This window comes from Sminthopsis crassicaudata, chromosome 4 (assembly GCF_048593235.1).
Source record: "Sminthopsis crassicaudata isolate SCR6 chromosome 4, ASM4859323v1, whole genome shotgun sequence".
Taxonomy (NCBI): Eukaryota; Metazoa; Chordata; class Mammalia; order Dasyuromorphia; family Dasyuridae; genus Sminthopsis; species Sminthopsis crassicaudata.
The window spans coordinates 261,459,098-261,480,774 of NC_133620.1; the positions used below are offsets into that span (position 1 = coordinate 261,459,098).

The window sequence follows — 21,677 nt, forward strand, 5'->3', positions numbered from 1 at the left end:
TGATGCTTCTCCCATAAAATCCAGTTAAGGATTGGAAGAAGCTGAGCAAAACCTCAGAGCCTAGGCTTTGGTGTCACTAAAATGTGTAATTTCAAATTGTCAATTCCTGGTCACTCAACTAAAAAATGTTAATTTTCAGATCTCAATAAACAATTGAAAAAAATAAATTAAAAAAAAAAAAAAAAGAGATAGTGTACAATTAACCTGTGAAGGAAATCAGAAATGCAGGTGGACAAAAATAGAGGAATTAGGAATTCTATGTAGTGGTTCATAGTCATCTCCCAGAGTTCTTTCTTTGGATGTAGCTGGTTCAATTAATTACTACTCTATTGGAACTGATTTGTTTCATCTCATTGTTGAAGATGGCCACATCAGAATTGATCATCATATTGTAGTTGAAGTATATAATGATCTCTTGGTCCTGCTCATTTCTCTCAGCATCAGTTCATGTAAGTCTCTCCAGGCCTTTCTGAAATCATCCTACTGGTCATTTCTTACAGAACAATAATATCCCATAATATTCATATACCACAATTTATTCAGCCAATCTATGGGCATTCACTCAGTTTCCAGTTTCTGGCCACTACAAAGAGGGCTGCCACATTCTTGCACGTACAGGTCTCTTTCCCTTCTTTAAGATCTCTTTGGGATATAGGCCCAGTAGTAACACTGCTGGGTCAAAAGATATGCACAGTTTGATAACTTTTTGAGCATAGTTCCAACTTGCTCTCCAGTATGGCTGGATAATACGAGAAACTTTTAAGAGCTTTGTTAGAACTGTAAATTGTCTGAAAATGATGATTTCTACCAAGATCTCCACCTGTCATCAGTAAATTATTTAATATTTATTTAAGTGCATACATTCTCCTTGTTTAATGAATATAACAAATAAGACCTAGAGATTTCTTGAAGTACCTAAAGCAGAATTTTAATTTAATATCCCTGTACAAATTTTGACTGTTTTTTCAGTTGCATTTGATAGGTTATGCACAATGATTTATAAGAATTTTTTTGTTTGTTTGTTTTTATATAGACCTGAAGCCCCTAATTGGTGAAATTTGCTATTAAGATAAAATCTTTTGGGATTGTAACTAATATTGTTTTGATTTTCCAATTTGGATATGATTGCCTGACAGTCATTAAGCCAGTGATCTACCACCTGAAAGAAATATGCCATAAATTACTCAGAAGGATGTCTTGCAGGTAGATGTCTTATCTGGGCAAGAGTTGAGAGGACAACTTTAGCCTCTGCTTAAGATGGGATCCTGTTGACTTAGTTTTCCAGTTCTGTTTCTTTGCTTTCTATCTGATTATTCCTGAGTCTGGCTATGAGGTAGAAACCGTATGATTGGCTGTATGATTGGTTGTCAGAGCTAAGGATGCTTTATCCTGCCATGTGTGTGCTCTCAGATTGAGGCCCTGAGAAATCAGTTTTGACTGATTGTATTATGTTATAATCATGTCCCTGATTTTTTCTCTTATAAACAAATTTCTGTAATCAAGCAAGTGGTCAGTGGAAGATATGAGGTATAATAGAAATATGTAGATGATATCTTGATCTCCAACCCAGCCCTGGAGGCTTCTCTGGCTGCAGTCATAAAACCATCAACTCTCTTGCTTTCTGAGCTAGAGTTTCTTTGTCTAAAGGCCCAATTTGCTTATGATTTTGGGCCACCTCCTACTCCCTTTTGCTTAGTCAAAGAGAAAGCAGACAATCTTAGCATGCCCTGGTCAGGCCAAGGTTTTTAGGACCCTGAAAGATAAACTAATCTCTTGCCCTAGTTTTATCTCTACCTAAACCCTTTTACATTGTACACTGATGGAAGGTGAAGTCAGGTCCTAGAGGTCTCTGGAATCCCATGCTAGACCCCTTCTTTACTTCTCAAAGAAACTTGGTGTTATTGGGGTGGCCCTGCCACAGATCTTCTAATTGAGGAAGCTCCTAAACTCATCCTGGGCCAATGGTTGGAGATTCTGGCTCCTACCAGGTTCGAAAATTTTTTACCTATATCAGAGTTTAGAATTGGGTAAAGGAATAAGAATGAACATTTATGCTGACTCTTAACATGTTTTGTATGCCTCATGGGGCTATATGGAAAGAAAGGGGATTTTGACAGCCAAACATTCCCCCATCAAGTACACAGGGGAACAATTAGTGCAAGCTTTGCATAGACCTAGAGATGTTCTGCTGTTTCATAAAAGAAGGGGATTCACTTCAGGCCAAGAAAACTAGGCTTACAGGTTCAGCTGCCCATGCTAGTGCATGTTTGCTCCTGACCATGGCATCTTTAATTCCCCAACTTTGACTCCTACATCCCTCATATAGCTCCCAAGCAAGTAAATTCTGAAAGGACTGTTTGAAAGGCCAACACATATGCTCCCTTGCAGAAGCTTCAAACTGCTTTCGGTTTTGTTAATACCTGCACTAATTGAGTAAAAGCCTTCTCTTATAAAACTGAAAAGGCTCTAGGGTTTTTGCTAAAGGAAATCATATTCACTTAAGGCCACAATATTCCACTGCCCCTACACCTTTGAGGAAACAAAAGCTGTTTGGATGAGAGGTACTAATGATAGCCTCAGCTGCCTCTGGGTGGAGTTCCTGGTTACTGTCTGTAGTAAATTCCATATTAACTCCACTTTTGTTTATTCTTTCTCTTTTGCTCATATTTGCTTCTTGCATTTTTAATCTACTTGTGAGAGTTGTTTCTTCCAGACTCTAAGCCATGAAATTTCAACTATTTGGTCAACCTGAAATCCTCTGATACCTAATGCTGCTGATGTCACCTACAAGTCACTTATCTCCCTCCTCTGTCTGGACCTCACTGGGCAGAGCCAGCTCTATACCCCTTATCAGCCTGAAGCAGCTCCAGAAGATGAGACCTTAGTCCCTCTGTCCCAAATGAACTTGGGTCTGGACTGCTTGAGGTAGGAAAGATGTGACAATGGCCCTGAGGCACCTGGGCATCCACAGTGCTGTAGTTCTATGGATAACTGGCTGCCAGATATCAATCTGTTAGTCTGTGATGCCTGGATTTCTAAAATAGATAATGAGAGTTGGTGGAAGCCAGGTCTGTGGTTTCTGCTCATTGCTTTAAGCAGCAATATCCTATCATGCTCTTGTGTATGCACTTAATCACTAGAATATTTCAAGATTTCTTAGGTAAAATGGATCCTGAAAGTTTTCATTGGTTCTAAATGGTAGAGGGTGGGTTACAGTTGATACTGAAGAGAGAGATGACCCTAAAGGCCTAGATAACAAGAATGTATTAGTGGAAGAAATATATCAGTATTTGTGTGAGAAACCTTCAAACATATGAAAAAGAGAAAGGAATGAATGGGACCAGGTGAAAATTTCTCAAAAAGTCTTTGGGATGGAATGAGTCAGACCATCGGCCTAAGTATTATGTGATACCTATTCTCAGAGGGCTGTAGGGCAGGAAAGGTCAGATCCTAGGCCTAAGATTCAGGAAGTTACATGACCTACAGGAAGTAGACAACCTTGCTGACCATTGATAAATGGTTACTTCCTTTTTAGTCAATGTAATGAACCTAAGTCTTTTACTATTTAACCAAATTCGCTATTTCTGGCTGGTTAGACCAGGCATAATCTTGGGAGATGGGAGCTGAAGGGCTCTGGGTCTGCATAGCTGGTGTGTTTGGGCCTCTCCTTGCAAGGACTGAATAAATGCTCCCTGTTTATATCTGAAGAGACCTCTGAGAAATCAATTTAGGTTAGGAAATCTAGCAAGACGGAGATACATAAAAGTCATCAAAAATATAATTTTTAGAAGCTATTCAGAAGATAGAAACAAGTCAGTGCTGGAAGATGAAAACAAGAGTGTGCTAAAGTCCTATAAGAATAGTGTCAAGGGTGCTAAAGTTCAGCATAAGCATAGGTTGTTGAAGAAATCTAAAGATTAAAAAAACAGGAGACTTTATCATCAAATAATAAAATTATTTGATAATAAGAATAAGAGGACAATAAAAAAAAAAAAAACACCTTAGAACCAGTAGTTGAGATTGATGAAAACTGATCAGGAAAACATCAACCTGTTCAACTCTTGTTTACTTCTCATTTTCTCTGTTAAGAAAGTTGGACTGAAAAAACAGAACAACAAAATGACTCATGGGAAGATAAAACTAAGATTATATCGATTTAGAACTGAAAAGAATCTTGTTCAAAGCTCTCATTTTACATGTAAGGAAATTGAAACTAGAAAATTCATGACTAGGGTAAAAATGCATAAAAATAGAAGGGATTTGAAGATAACACCTCTGGCTTCACACTCAGCACTCTTTTCCAATGAATCATTCTAAAATAAAAATTAATCATCTATCTTTTATGAGTTTGTCACCTGGCGCAGATGAATTCCAGTACTGAAAGTTTTGGCAAGTTTTGACAATGCTGTGCCAATATTAAAGAAAGGGATGAGTAGTAAGTGTCCTACAAGACTAAAGAAGAAAAGGGAAAAGAATGATTTGATGAATTGTACTTCAATTCCCAGAAATCTTCTAAAATATAAATTAAAAGAGAAGACTAATGTACATCTAGTAAATGAAATAGTCTAAAAGAGCTAACATGGTTTTATCAAAAACAAGTCCTGTCAAAAAAACCAAATGTGATTTGTTTTCTAGAGTTACTAAATTGGTAGATCATAAGAATGTTACAGTTAAAATAGTCCTAAAGTTTAGCAAAATATTTAATGGAATCTCCTAGAATTTAATATAATAAGTGGTTCATTAATTCAGCACTCAATAAACACTTGTTGACTTGAGGAAAACATGGAGAGGTATATTGTGTGATAATTCAGAGATTCAGTATCTAGTAGTCTTTAGCATCTAACAAAAGGTCCAGCACATAGTAGATATTTAATGTGTTTATTAAATTGAATTGAATTAAATGTAGAACTGATTAAACGTTTAGACCCCAAAAGTGATCATTAATTATTTGTGTCAACTTGAAAGGAGTTCTTCAGTAAAATGTTCTCAAAGAATCTGTGCTTAGACCTGTTAATTTGCACATTTTTTTTTCACTAACTTGAACATTGTTGATATGCTTATCACATTTGCAAAAGATGGAATGCTGGTAACAAAAGATGACTCACTGGACAACAGTAAGAGCTTTCAACATGACTTTAACAGTCTAGATCATCAGCCTGTGTCTGATAAAAGTTTTAATTAGAATAAAAGCAAAGTCTTTATTTGCACTTTAAAAAAAAAAGCCCACCCCACAAGTATGAGAGAGGGAAAAAATAGCTAGAAGACCAGTTGTCTGAAAAATAAAATAAAATTTGGAATTTTAGTGGACTGCAAGCTTACGAGTCAGCTTTGAGATTTCAAATCCAAGAGAGGCAATGCAAAATTAAACTTCAGTGAGAGTCATAGTGTTCAGGACTAAGGGATAGGTAACAATCCCACTTTACCTTATTCTAGTATGAACATATCTATACTAGATTTACTATAAGTATGCAGCTTTTGACATGACTTCCTAATATCTAAAATGAAGGTTTTGTACCAAATAAATTCAATGGTCCTTTGTACTTCTGAGTACCACGATTTCATGATTTTTAAGGTTTCTTCCAAACACACAACTATAATTCCAAATAAGAATGGTATGCTGAGCAAACTTCATATGATAACTCTTTTCTTCATGAACTAATAAGACTTATTGTGACAGATTTAAAAGCTACTTCATGGGAAAGTCAGATTCTAGCAAGGGACACTGACTTATTTGAGCCCTTGGAATATTTCTTTAAATTCAATGAAACATCATCTTCCTATGTGTCTTAATTACAAAATTAGCAGTTATTAAAGAAATAAATTAAATTACCACTGAACTCTAATGCTTCAGTGAACTAAACATTAGCCAAGTTGTCTGGAATAATTCAAAAACAACCCAATTCATTCCCAGGGAGTAGTTCACCCACTGAAAGAATTGGCCTCATTAAATGCTAATTGGATATACCAAATTAAAAAAAAAAAAAAGTCCCACTTCTCTAAGAGCTAAGTGAGGGGCATGGGGAGGGGCGGGGGAAGAATTCTTGCTATATAAGCCAAAATAAAAATTAGATGAAGTTGGCCAGACTAATTAAATATAAAAATAATGGCATTTCATCCAAGACTTCCTACATGTCTTTGTTTGGTAGTAAAAAACAAAAAGCAAAATAGCATGAGAGTGGATAAGGAGCTAACCTCTGAGAAGACCTGGATTCAAGGCCTATCTCTCATCTATGTGTGCAGCATGATCTTGGACAAATCACTTACTTTTCTATGGTCCAAACAATTATATAAGTTGAAAACAAGTAGAGAAAATTTCCAGCTTAGTAGTTACTTATATTGATTGAACAACATTTAGTTTAAAAACAAAGGCCTAAGAATATAACAGGCCCTAATAATAAAATTAACTTGTCATTTTCAGTTCATTAATATAGGCTCCATAGTAAGGTCAAATTTCAAGTATTCTATTTATGGTAAAATAAAGTGAAATTAATCATCTGGCCATATGAAGATCTCCTCTGTAAAGGAAGTAGATGAAGAGGAATGAAATTAATATTAGGATAGTCTGAGGAAAAAATAAGTAAACTGAGATGAAGTAAAGGATTTGAGTGAAAACAATAAAGCAAAATAAAGAAAGTTATATCATTTTTCCTGATGAAGGAACTTGACATCCAGACTTAGAGTATAAAGTAATTAGGGAAACTCCAGAAGGTTTTAGGGCATACACTATTTAAACTAGAAGAATAGGTAAAGGAGTAAAAAAAAAAAAAAAAAAAAAAAATGCCATCTCCATTCATCTCCACTTAGATCATCTCTTTCATTAAAAAATTGACACTGAAAAATCTGACTCCACCCCCTAGAACCACCCTAGACTTTGGTAGTACAGCTTTGCCTTTATCTTGTTCAGTTCCAATAAATGAAAACATGAGTTCCTTGAGGACAGAAATTGTTTTGCCTGCTTATCTTTGTATCCCTTGGGCTTAGTACAGTGCCAGTCATATATGTAAGTATGTGGTTTATGTATCTGTCTGTCTATCTAGCTATCACCTATCATCTCTCTATCTACATATATATCACCTATCTATCTGTCCATCTAGTTAGTATCTATCTATCTCCACATTGAGGTAGAAGTGGTACAGCCAATCCTAGACTAATACTATGGTGAAAGGATCAGGAAAGATTATTTTATACTAATTTCCTGAAGAAATAAATAGCGGAGTGTCATAGAATTTGTGATAATGAGAATGCTGATGTAAAAAGTAAAAATTAATGAATATGAATTCAAAATACCTCCTCTCCTCCATATTACTTGCATGCTCTGAAGTGAAAGTTGAATGAAAAGAAGAGGTTTAATAATGTGGCTTTGCAAAATCCAATTTGATTTGGCTGCAAGAAACCTTACCAAGAACCTCACAAGAAATACTTTAGAGACTGGACACAGGTGGGGAGAGGAATGATCTAGACTAGACCTTTTGAATAGGTTGCCACAGCAACCAAAAAGATTATTTGATCTTCTATTTCTAAGAAGGAATCATTTTCTTGCAGCTGTATTATTGCATGTCTAAAATTAATCTGATGATGTGAGATTATGTGAGCCTAGTGACCAGAATTACCAAAGAAAATCCTACTCTCATACACTTTTTCTTTTGAAGATGGTATTTCTTTCTAATCACTCCCTTGAGTACTGCCCTTTGAAGAAATGTTTCTTTTCAACTAGCTATGGAAAAATAATGAGAAGAGGAAATTTCCAAAGCCCCATATTCCAAATCACACCAAGCTCTCAATAGTCATTCCCAGACAAAGCTGCTGGCTCATTTGCCTTGAAATGTGAAGTTTCAATCTGTTTCTCTGATCTGGAAAGTTAGGAAAAATATAAATCAATAATATTATTTCCACAACTCAAGACTCTCCATCCTATCCCAGGGGAAAAATTATCATGAAATATATCTCTCATTTGTTAAAATTTTCTCCCAGGTATTCTCTCCTCCAAAACTGCTACAAGGACTCACCAAGATTTTTATCATTATGGTAAACTATTTATCATAGTTGGTGACAGAGTAAACAGAAAACTAAGAAAACTCTTAAAATTAGATATTCAGAGAGTAGGCATACCTTTTCTAAGAAGAGAGAAGAAAAAAGTGGAGGAGAGTCATCTCTTCTGACCAAATCATTCTAGCAAACTCAGCAAATATCTCTTCTATGAATTTAAGCATGGACTTGATCACATAGCCCCAATCATAATATTTTGTCTCTAAATTTCCTGGGTAATTTAGGTTCCTGATATCATTAATATTTGGCACAAAGTAATATATGCTTATGAACCTGCTTTCACCCTGGCACCCAAACACTCAGGCTGCCACACCTATGCATGATGGTTCCTGGTTTCAGTCTCTATAGTCTTTCTTAGTATAGAAAAGGTTAGGTAATGATTTTATCCTTCAATTTCTATACCATCAGTATAGAGTTAGGACAAACTATTAGAAAGCTAAGCAAGGGAATGATGGTAGGTTTATCTCTTGACCAAAAGACATCCATCTTTAGTGTCTTATTTCCTTGGCAACCCCAATGAGGTATACAAATGTTTTTTTTTTTTTTTCTTTCTTTTTATTTGAACATACATTAAAACAAAAATATTTATTTATATACTATGACATTATATAAAGTAAATGAGCATCAATATATTTTGAGATGTATCTGGCACTCAGTCTCCCCATATTTTCCAATCTTTCTTGTACTTTGTACTTATTGATAGCACTCAAAAAAGTACTTGTATCCCAGTACCACTCTCTGTGCCAATTTCTTATTCTTCCCTCATTCACACAGGCCTAATATTAAACATCCACTCAAGCAAATCCTCGTTTATGTTCTGGATGGATTTTAAAATGAAAGGAAATCATGGGGTGGACAAGGTTCATCTTTCCCATTATATAATGATCTAGATAATAATAACTAAACAATTAAAAAGTCTTCTTTAAGTACTTACCTACTAAGTGCCAGGAATTATGTTAGATATTGAAGATAGGAAGACACAAATGAAATAGTCCCTGTATTTAAGGAACTTATCTTCTGCTGGGGAAAACAACCTATATAGGTGAACGTGTATGTATACAAACATACATATACGTATATGTTCACATGTGTATATTCAGAACTAGTTCCCCTAGATGACTCAGTAGATAGATTGCTGGGTCTAAAAAGAATCAAATCCAATCTCAGATACTTACTAACAGTGTAATTCTGGGTAAGTCACTTAACTTCTGCCTTAATTCACAGAAGAAGAAATGGCAGAATATTGCAGTATTTTTGCCAAGAAAACATCATGGAGAGTATTGGTGTGCTCTGGTCACAAAGTGTGGACACAAATGAATAACAACAACAGTCATTAGATTTGAGGGGTATACAGAATGGTTTCATGTAGAAAGCAGCAGCATTTGGCCTGTATCTTAAAGGAAACAAAGGATTTTCACAGGTAGAGATGAGATGGGATTTCTTTACTGACAGAAAATATCCAGTACAAAGGCAAAATCACTATAAAGGAATTCTCTGTGAGCAATAGCATAAAGTCTAGTTAGATTTTTAGTATAGAGACTTGGAAGATGAATGATATATAATGAAATTAGGTGGGAAAAGTGAGTAAAAGGAAAACATTGATGCTTGTAGGATTGTCCATGGTAGCTGCTTAATAAATGCTTATTGGTTAATTTATTGTGGAAATAGCAACGCTAACCTACAGAGTTTTTTACAGTTTGACCTAATAATGTCTTAAATATCCTACATAATCCTCATCAACATTCCTGTTAGGTAGGTATAATGTTGTCTTCTTGAAAACAAGGCTCTTTTCACAAAGTTTCTGCCATAGACCAATACTGAAAATAAATTGAAATCCTATTTTTTGGATGAGAAATATGTTTCTGGGAAAGGTAAAAGGACTTGTCTAAGTTTATATATGCCAGTGGAAAAGTTAAAGTTAAATACATGTCATCTGACTCAACCACTTTCAATACAACAAACTGTTGGATGTTATTATTCATTGAAATATCAAAGATTTCTGGACTCCTTTGACACATTGTTATGCTCTCATATAAAAGATATGTTCTGTAGTACAGTTGAACAGACCATTGGTGATAGAGTCGAAAGAGCAGAATTCAAATCATACCTTTGGTGCTTTACTATCTTTGTGACTTTGCCCAAAGCACAACCTCTCTGAACTCCAGTTTTCATCAGAATGGGGATTGGAATAAATGGCCTCTGAGATCCCTTCTATCTCTAAGATATATGATTTGTAATTTTCATTTACAGATTCAATTCCCCAGGGGCATACAATAATGCCATGAGTTGTTTTTTTCAGAAGCATTTATAGAATACCCATACCAATTTGACTTACCCAGTGAGTTTGACTGCATGAGTGCGTAGATTTTGATATTTTTCTGATTCATCCTTTATGCTGTTGACATGTCTATATATCCCTGACTTGTAATGGAAGAAATCCTCATGTACTTGCATTATTGCTAAAAGAAAAGTCAACAATATAATTGGCAATTTAAAAAATACTGTGGTCTTTTCCCAAGAAAATCTCTGAATGTTTTCCCTGAGATTCCAACTTTAAAAGGAATACAGAATGGAACTCAATATTATTTTTAATTTAATTAGTTGTGATTTTCCTTATCCTTCTATAACAATATTATAGTGATATTTATAATATTATTTATGTACACATTATGTTTATTAAACCCATCTAATTTAGATCAAAGAAAATAAAATATTACTAGAAACTGAACCTCAAGTCCTTTCATATTGGGCAAGTGATTGCTTTTTCTCTTTTAACCCTGTTCTCCACCACAAGCCTATAAAAGCTCCAATTAAACCTGCAATGAAGGGTGAACCTCACAAAAGAGATTTAAAGTAATTGTTTTTAATCCTCCAACAGATATAAACCTTGGCAAGTCTGAATGAAGGGCTGTATCTTGGAGTAGGGACATGATGCCAAGATTGTATTCTTCAAATACTTAGGAAAGAAGCCAATGACAGTATTGTTTTTTTTTTCTTTTTTTAAGAATAAAGCATTCATAATATGCAAAAATGAGCTCTGATTATCTCTTTCTGATATTATTGGTTTATCTATTAAGGACATGAAGGGCTTTCAAATTCCTTACAAAAGCCAACATCCCTTTAAAATTGCATAGGAAATTTTTACCGTGTTCAATATATATCAGATTGCTTGCCATCCAGGGAAGAGGGTGAGAGGAAGGGGAAGAAAATTGGAAGACAAGGTTTTGCAAGTGTCATTGTTGAATTAAAAAATTATCCATGCATATATTTTGAACAATAAAAAGCTTGGGGGCAGCTAGGTGGCACAGTGGATAGAGCACCAGCCCTGAATTCAGGAGGATCTGAGTTCAAATCTGGTCTCAGACACTTAACACTTCCTACCTGTGTGACCCTGGGCAAGTCACTTATCCCCAGCCTCAGGGAAAAAAAAAGTAAAATAAAAAGCTTTAATAAAAAAAATGAAACAAAATTTCACAGGACTACAGGCAAAGGAAATAGAAACTATGTAAATTGTTGGACTATAAATTTGAAATGCATTTCAATACTTATGAAGCCTTGATTCTACTGTTCAAGTCACTTTTCAATCATGTCCAATTCTTCATAACTTCATTTGGGACTTTCTTGACAAAGATACTGCAGGGATTTGTCATTTCCTTTTTTAGTTCATTTTATGTAAAACTATTAAGAGTCTGAGAACAGATTTTGAACTCATGAAGTTCCAAATTCCAAGTTTAGTGCTCTATTCACTTGCTCTACCTAGTTGTCCTATAATCAAATCAACTTTATGATAAGAAATGTGGCATAATAGAACAAAAACAGAAAAAGAAGGAAAAAAAGAAATTTGATGATAATTCTATAGTATATTTTAATAGAATAGAGAGTTGTGCTTAGTACATTTTCAGTTTTGTGTACAATCATCTTTTTCTTGTACTGTTATAAAAAATGTGTGTTTTAAATCCATAAATTTAAAAGAATAGAAAAGAAAAAGAAATGATACTAGAATGGAAGAAAGGAAGCCTAAGTTAAAATTCTATCTCTGGCATTTACTGCCTGAGTAAACTTGGACAAGACATCATTCCAACTTTCTAAGCCCCTGTTTTCCTCCTCTTTAAAATGAGAGCACTAAACTAGATGTTTTCTAAAGAGAGATTATTTTTCTAGATTTAAAATTATTATCCTATGATCTTAACATCATTAGGGGACCATAGAATCTGAGATTTGGAAGGGATCTCAGAACTCATATACTTGATGCTGTATCTTACAGTGAAGTAGCCCCTCTATAGTATACCAACAATTGATGATCCAATCTCTGTGTTAGGACCACTAATAATAAGGAACCTATCATCCTCCTAGACAGAATACCCTACTTTCAGATAGTGTTAGTAAGAAATTTTTCCTTTTTGAACCAAGAGCTACTCCTATAATATTCATACTCTGTTCCTATATCTGCCCTCAGAGACCAAGCAGAACAAGGCTAATCCTCATTCTATATGAAAGTTTAGATCAATCTAGATTTGAAAGAAAGAACAGAGGGGAAAATGTTTGTGGTTATGTAATCATCCCTGAACCTGTGCAATGCAGCAATGTCAGAAGCATTACATTTTAGATATCCTCCTCCTTTCTAATTTTTTTTTCTGATAATACTCATACTGTCTCAAATGAAGACAATTCTCTTTTATCTTCTATTAACAATATATACATAATATTGAAAGAATTTACAGTACTGTAGTGCTTATAGCTTTTTGTCATCTTATCACCTTTACCTCTTTTAAATTCTATAGAATGTGAAATAAGATGATTCTTGAAAATACAAGAATATAGAAGAATTCAAGTCATATTATTTATTTAAAATTATCTTGTTTTTCATATCCTCTTGTTCCACTGAAGGGGGAAAATCAGCTCTACATTGGACTAAGCAATAAAAACCAGACAATCAGATTGCATCTCCAGCAGAATGAGTCAACCAGCACTTATCCATTTATAAAAATGTGAAGATATTGCCAAAACTGTTTCTCTTCTATAGAAATATTCAGTCCTGTAGCACTTATGACTCACCTCCTTTTGTAAATATCATGAATGTTACATGTTCTCCTGTTTGGCTAAAAAACCTTCACTTAAAACAGGGTTCTTTCACAGAGACTCCTTGAATTTACTATTTTAAATGTTTGGAACTATTTTAATATAATTGGTTTCCTTTGCAATCCCATAAATTTTATGTCTAACTCTTAAAATATTATTTTGAAATGGTGTCCATAAGCTTGCCCAGAAAGCCAAAGAGGCCTTGCCAGGGAAAAACTGATTAAGCAACCCCTAAAGTAATATGAATGGTATAGCAGGACAATTAATTTAAAGGAGTCCCCCAATTTTCTACATCAAGTAGAAAGAGGTCTTTTGTAAAGATGAGGACAAAAAATATGAATTACATCCAAAGGTCCAAAGTTTCTTGAACTGATTGAAGTTGACAGATAATAATACACTGGACTGGGGACCTGAGTCAAAATAAAAATGTTGCTATTGTATGACCATAAATTATATCACCTCAGGCAAGTCAGTTAACATCTCCAAGCTATTTTCCCCAATGAAAATGAATCTATAAGTTATTTATTTTTTAAAAAATCAATACATTTCAGTTTACCTTTTCCAATATTTTTTTCCAATTTGTGTAATTCCAATGACTTTTTTTTTTGAAATATTCTGAACAAAATTGAATCTAGAACATTCAATGACTGCATAGAATTGACTGTTAAAAATATGTAATGCCGAGAAACAAGCAGCATAAAATAATGGAGAACTATTCAGCCTTTACATAAGGAGGACCTGGATTGAAAGACCTATCTCTGACATGAACTGCTAGTGTAACCTTAGATTAACCACTTGAACTCTTAGTGTCCCAGGAAACTCTCTGAGATTAGATGTTACAGAGGTGTCTCTACATAGGTAAATTGAGCTTCCACTCAAAATTTCCTTGTGCTAGGAAATCCATAGGTCAAGTCCCTAGTCTCTTAACAACAAAATGCGTGCTCCTCCCTTCTCCTTTAAAAAGCTAAATTAAATGTTACCCTTGAGTGTCTTTCAAGATCTCATCCTATATCTTGTCTTCTTTTCTCAATAGTGTCCTAGAAAAGCTTTGCAGTCTAACTAAATACTTCCTTGAGCCACTGAAATTTCTTTCTTCAAAGTTGCAAATCCCTTCTATTCTTTTTTTTGGAATTTTCATTTATTTTATTTTAATTAATGTATTCAAAACCAGCATTTCCATTACATATTTTTAAATGACTGCCCATGAAGCTGCAAATATTTTATGTATGACTTGCTATTCCTTTTATATATATAATAAAGTTATCATGTAAATTTCTTTTATTTTTATTGCCTTTCCAGCCTCACTTGAGATGGCTACCATTAGATACAAATATGTATGTAGATGTTTTCACATCTCATGGGTTTCTTTCAATCCTCATCTTTCCTGATTTCTTCTCAGCCTTAATCTCTATTGACCATGCATTATTCCAGACATTTTCCTCCCCTGTCTTTCCAGTAATTTTTTTCTCTTTATCCTTCCCCAAGTGTCCCCCAACTCCTCCTCAGGCTCTCTTGATGACTTGTATTCAAAATCTTGCTAATTGTGGTTGTGTCCCCAAGGCTCTACTCCAGTCCCTTTTCTCTTCCCACTCAGTGAGAATTCTCTTTGTGAATTTATCAGGTCACCTGTATTTAATCATCATTTCTATGCAAATGTCTCACAGATCTAGCCTTAATCACTTCTCTTTGCATTCCACATATTTCTATCTGTTAGACATTTCAAACATAATACCATTCATGCCTAGAATTGCTCTTTACCTCTGCCTCTCACAATGGTTGAAATCCTTAAAAGTTCTTTTCATATATAACCTCCTATAGGAATGTTTCTCTAATACCTCCATCTGCTTAAGTTCAGTATTATATTGTATATGATTTTCATTTACACATTTATTTATATATTTATACATGTGTATTTATGCATGATAGGCTTAATTCAACTTCATTTTCCTCTCCAAATCAGAGAAAATTTATTTGGAGTCACCATAGTCATGGAATTAATTAAAGGGAAAGAGGGACCATTTATACTCTGTATTCATTTACTCAGATTTGCCAAAAATTACTAAATTAGCTAGCAAGGAGAATTTTCATCTGTTTAGAATCTTTTTGCAACTATAATAAGGTTTAATTCTCCAAACTATATTAGCCATTCCAACTATTTGATGCCTACTAATTTATCTCTTTGTCCTTCAAAATTTGCTGTGATGCCAAATGTAGTAGTAAGAATAGTTTACTCTTCCAGGGACTTGGGATATGACACAGAAATTTGAGAGTAGAAAGGTGAACAGAATAATTATTAACCCATCAATCAATCAAACAACAAGCATTCATTATGTATCTTTTAATGTTCTAGGCACTACACTAGGACCTAGGGACATAAATACAAAGAGTTAGACAATTCTTACTGCCCATGAACTACATTTGGCACAAATATAGTGTGTTCTGTATCTTTGGCAAATTTCTGTTATGTAAAAATTTACCAATAAATGGAAATTGAAGGAAGGTGCAGAAGAGGTATCTATCAAAGGACACAGATATTAAAATAGAAAACAATAAAACTATTTTTAAAAAAAATTCTTTGTTAGAAGTTAATTTTTTTAAAAAAGAAAGAAAGAGGGGGTGAGGGTGGGGAAAAGTTTTAATGTCATAGGAACTTCAGAGAAGAAAACCAAAAAGTCAACCTAAGGTAACAGGCAGAAAAAGAAACACTGCAAACATAATAATTACTGATAACTTTTTTTTTTCAAATGGACACAACCTTTGTTATCTATCTCATTTGAGTACAATTCATAAAAATATTGCTTCTAGATCTGGAGCACTTTCCTGCACATTTAAAATTGAAGATCTTTTCTCCCATAAGGAACTTTATCTGAAATTTTTACACAAAAGAAATAAATGTCATATTATTCTTTGCTTTCATCACTAACCTTGTACTGGCCCATTCTGCATGATTTCTTTCATTATTTCCGTTTCCTGGAAGGAAACAAGAAAGTAAAAGTCAACATTATTTCCACTGAGAACTATTTGCTATAGAAAAAAAAAAAAAGTGAAATCTTGCAGCACAGGGTAAATCAAATAGAGATTGATATTGTTTGCTAATAATTTATAATTGAATATGCTTTGGAAATCAGATCAGCAGAATTTTAGAGTAGGAAGGGAACTAGTCCAATCCCTAGCTGAACAAGAATCATCTAATGAAATACTATGTGTAAAGCATCTTCAAACTTTAATGTGTTACATAAACATCAATTATCACTACTAATATCACACATGGGCATGTCCTCCAACTTTTGTTTGAAGAGTTTTATAGCGGGGAGAGGAGAAGATCCCTTATCTCTCAAGGCAATCTGTGCCTCTTAAGGATAGTATTAATTGTTAGGAAGTTTTGCCTTTCAACAAGATTTAATTTTTCTCTGCAAATTCACAGGATCCAAGGACATGAAATTTAGTTTAAAGATTAAATTAAATAATTTAACTTTGATTGCCATCTCCATTTTCCATGATGAAGAAATAAAGAGAGGAGTAGATTTACCAAAGGTCACATAAGGTTAAATGACAGAGGATTTGAACCCAGAACTTCTGATTTTGAATCTAGTAATTTGCCAAAATTTTAATTAGATTTATTCATTATTCATAGTTTTGCCTCATTGAACCAAGGAGAATACATACAATTTCCCTATCATATTAGAGTTCTTCTAGATATTTGAAAATAGTTATCATATCTTAAGTTTTATTTTTTCCAATCCAAACATATATTGCATCAATAGATTCTCATTTGATGTAAAGTTAAGACTTCTTAACATTCTGATTGCCATTTTCTAAACACTCTCTAATCTGTCAATATGTTTTCTAAATATTCTGTCCAGAGCTCAATATATTTACTTCCAATATAGATGGAACCAGGCCAAAGCAGAAACAAAAAAGACTATACTATCACTACCTTATGTCTTAGTTATTACTCCTCTCAATGAAGCCAAATAAAAATTTCATTTCATTTATTCATTCAATTCACTCAACAAACTTTTTTTTAAATTATGTATTTAAAATAATTATAAAATAAAAAGAAGACAAATAGAAAAAGAATAAAAAAATTTTCATGTGCCTAGCAAAACATCAAGGTTCAAAATTTATAACAATAAATTTCCATTTCAAGAAAGTGTATATAATAATTGAAGACATTATAACCATGACTGTCTATCTTTTCTTCCTTGTAGATTTTCTTATTCTTTCTGCTGTGCCTTCTTTACTTTAGTCCTTCTTTTTACTTTCATTCTTCCCTACTCTTCTACTAAGCAGATTACAGTTAAATATGGATATATCGTCCCTATTTAGCCTATTCCTTAAATGAATAGGTTTTGAGAACCACCAACCCTTCTCCCCTATCTAATCTTTCTGTGTTGGTTCTTGTTATCACACCTCACTCATATAACATAATTACTATTTTTACTCTCTTCCAAGGTTGTTTTGTTTATTAGAGTAACATGACAAGTTCAATCTTTCTTTTGGATTAGGTAATTACATATATAATTATATGTAACATATATGTATAACATATATATTATATATTATATATATAATATATATGTATAATATATATATATAATATATATGTATTAGGTAATTACATATATAATTACCTAATTTCTTTTGTAATTAGGTAATTACATATGTCTATGCTAGATATTTTGTTTATATTATAAACTAATTATATATATATATATATATATGTTAATATATATATATATATATATATATTATATATAAGCCAATTAGCCAAATACATTATAAAACATAAATATTTTGTTCTTATTAAATCTCTTGAAATTCATCTTTGATGTGGTTTATTTAAGAAAAGGTTTATTTAAGAAAAACTCCTAAAAAAATCTGATAGTTCATTGAATGTCCCCTTTTTCATTCAATATTATACTTCATTTTGCTGGATATAATGTGTCTGGCTACAGGCCTAATTTTTTTAATGTCAGCATATAACATGTTGATTGTCAATGTATATAATATTCCATGACCTGTGGTCTTTATTGTAGCTGCTGATAAATCCTGTACAATTCTGATTGTAGCTTCAACATATTTGAATTGTTTATTTATTTATTTGTTTCTTGTAAAATTTTCTCTTTGGTCTGGGATTTTCAAAATTTAGCAATAAAATTTCTATATGTTTTCCTTATAGGATGTCTTTGAGTTTATATTTCTCCTTTCCTCTCTTGTTCCATCACTTAAGAACAATTTTCTTTGATTATTTCTTGTATTATCATATCAAGGTTTTTGGTCATAGCTTTCAAGTAGATCATTCATTTTTTTTTTATTATTTTCTCTTTTTGATTTGTTCTTCTGATGTTGTTTTTCTTATATTTCACATTTGCTTCTATTTTCTCATTCTTTATATTTTCTATTGTTATAGCTTCACTGGTTTCCCCTTGTCCAATTTTAATTTTTAAGGAATCATTTTCTTCTTTAAGACTCTGGATCTCCTTTTCTATTTGCCTGACCTTCTTTTCATAATCTTGACTCCCCAAGCATCCTGGAGGTGACAGTTACTGTGGTTCTGGTTGAGGCTCCTTCATAACTGAGCTAGTTTACTGTTTCTGGGTAGATAGCCTGAAATGATTTTCACTTTATGCCCATTAAATCTGGGTCTTAGGATCTTTCCTCCCTTCTTCTCAGGTAGTCCCAGGAATATTGTTCTGCCCCAAGTTTTACTTGTTTTTTCATTGGTTTATTGCTCCCTGAGGTGCAATTTTGTTCTGTTTGTGGGGGAAATTTGGAGAGTTTGGAATTTTCTGACCTATACCACCATTTTATCAGAATCCTCTCCTTTAAAAAAAAAAAAAAAAAAAAAAAAAAAAACCATATTGAGTCTGTAGTCCACAAAATCTTTCAGGCATTTTCTAAAATGAAGTATCTAACTACATCTTCTCATTTATTTTTAATTCATGTATCTTATTAGACATAGAAGTTACATGTAAGATTTCTACTTATACCTATTAAATATATTTTTATATTTTATTCATTGATTTTGCTTTTAACATTCATTTTTGTAAACATTTTCTATTCCTTCTACCCCTTCCCCATCCATTGAGAAAGTAAGCAATATGATAGCAATTATACATGTGAAGACAAGTAAAACATTTCCATATTAGCCATGCTATTTGCTAAAAAAAAAAAAAAAAAAAAAAAAAAAAAAAAAAGCAAGAAAAATAGAGTGAAAACATTATGCTTCAGTCTGCACACAGAGTTCATCAGCTCTCTCTCTGGAGGTGAATAGTATTTTTTATCATGGGCCCTTTGGAATTGTCTTAGATACTTATTTTAATCATACCTATGTCTTTTATAGTTAATCCTTATTATAATATTGCTGTTATTAGGCACATTACAATCCCGATTCCAATAACTTTACTTGGAATGACTTCATATAAGCTTTCCCAGTATTTCTGAAATGATCATGGTTGTCATTTCTTTTAGCACAATAGTATTTCATTGCTCATATGCCACAACATATTCAGCCAGTTCCCTAATTGATGGGCATTCAATTAAAATCCAATTAATTGGCATTTCAAAAAGAGCTGATATAAATATTTTTATACAGTAAGCCATTTCCTTTTGTCTTTGATGTCTTTGGGACCTGGACTTAGTATTTATAGGGAAAAGAATATGTCCTGTTTTATAACCCTTTGGATTGAATCTTTTGGTTTAAGCAGTTCACAAGTTTATCAACAGTGAATTAGTGTGTACCTATTTATGCACATTACCTTCAATATTTTTAATTTTCTTTTTCTGTCATGTTAGTCAATTAGATAAGTATGATATGGTTCTTCAAGGCTGTTTAATTTGTAGCTCTAATCAATAATGAGTTAGAACATTTTTTTTATGTGACTATTAATAGTTATGATTTTTTCTTCTGAAAAATTCTGTCCATATCTTTTAACCATTTATCAGTTGGTGAATAGTTCTTATTTTTATAAATTTGGCTCATTTTCCTAATATTTAAGAGAACCTTACCAAAGAAACTAGGTATAATTTCCCCCAAAAGTTTCCTGTATTCCTTATAATTTTGACTTCTTAGGATTTATTTGTGAAAAAAAATATTATTAAGCTTTTATATATAAATGAAGGGGGTTGAGGTCCCTTTAAGCTAGGATCTTTTGATTCACAAATCCTGGTCAAAAATCACCCTTTTGAATTCCAATGATATCCGGGCTTTTCCCAGCCCCCACCAGATCTGAGCTGGCTTGAGTTTTCCCAGCCCCCCACTATCTGCTCAGGTTTCCCAACCCCCCACAGTTTCTTCCTTATCTAAGAACTCATTGAATTCTATTCAATGCTAACCCTGGCCCAAACCAGCCAGGAGCCTGGGACTCCACCCACTTTCAAATTATAAAAAAGGAGCTCTGGGGCCCAGTCTCTTTGCAGGACACCCCCCCAAATATGGTATCCTTCCAGCCATGTAAGGGTTCCTGTCCACCCGGTGACCACCTCTGGCCCTGATTACCTTTACGCTTACTTCCAAACACCAAATATACCTTTTTTATCAATCTAGGTTTTCGGGCTTGTAAATTCCTTTACAGGGGACTCTGCGCCATCACTGACTATCCTTGTGCCGATACAAAAGGGTTCCCCTTTCCTAACTCTCATCATTAACATTATCCATTTTACTTCTTATGATCTTCCTTATCTCTATTTTGTTCATAAATGTGTTCTTTTATCCATATCTATGGATAATTTCTCCATATTTCCCTAATTTAGTTATAATATCCCCCTTTATGTCTAAATTATCCATTTTGACCTTATTTTGAGTTGTGGTATGATATGTACCTTTTTTGCATAGTTTCTGCCCAATAAAATCCCACTTTTTTGTTATTTTTTATCTTAGCTTTGGAAAATGATTCTTTGATAATTTGGTATGGCATTGAATGAATAAAATTAACTTAGAATTGTCATTTTATTATATTTGCTCAGCCTACTTATGACCAATTAATATTTCCCCAAATATTTCAGATCTGTTTTTGTTTGTGTAAAAAGTATTTTATAATTGCATTCATGGAGTTCCTAAGTGTTTTCTATTGTTTAAGTTATTTGAATTGAAATTTGTCTTTCTATCTCTTGCTGCAGGGCTTTGTTGGGAATATATAGAAAGGCAGATAGTTTATTTCATATCCTGTGACTACTAAATTGTTAGTTTTTATACACTTTATAAATTCTCTACACATTCCTAAAGTTATTTACACATTCTATCATATCATCTTCAAAGAATTATAGTTTTGTTACCTAACTGCTCATTTGTTTTCCTTTAATTTATTTTTTCTTGTCTTATCACCATAGTTAACATTTGCAATACAATATTGCATAACAATTAACAATGATCAACATTCTTATTTCATTCCTGATATTACTGGGAAAGCTTCTAACATATGCCCATTACAGATAATGCTTCCTTTTGGATTTAGAGAAATAAAACATCAATTTAAGAAAGGACCTACTTATCTCTATGCTTTCTAATGGTGTTGCAATAGGAATAAAATAAGAAACAGAAAGACAGCCCT

General features: G+C 33.2%; 1 protein-coding gene across 2 annotated transcripts in view; it reads right to left on the reverse strand.

Moving 5' to 3' along the window:
* The window catches only part of TINAG (tubulointerstitial nephritis antigen), a 190,027-nt gene that overhangs the window by 68,826 nt on the left and 99,524 nt on the right, over window positions 1-21,677 (reverse strand). For both annotated transcript variants that reach the window (XM_074310634.1, XM_074310635.1), the window contains exons 8-9: window positions 16,050-16,095; window positions 10,382-10,505 (exon numbers count right to left, since the gene is read on the reverse strand). In XM_074310634.1, the coding sequence (XP_074166735.1) occupies window positions 10,382-10,505; window positions 16,050-16,095 (170 nt within the window). The remainder of the gene's footprint in view (window positions 1-10,381; window positions 10,506-16,049; window positions 16,096-21,677) is intronic.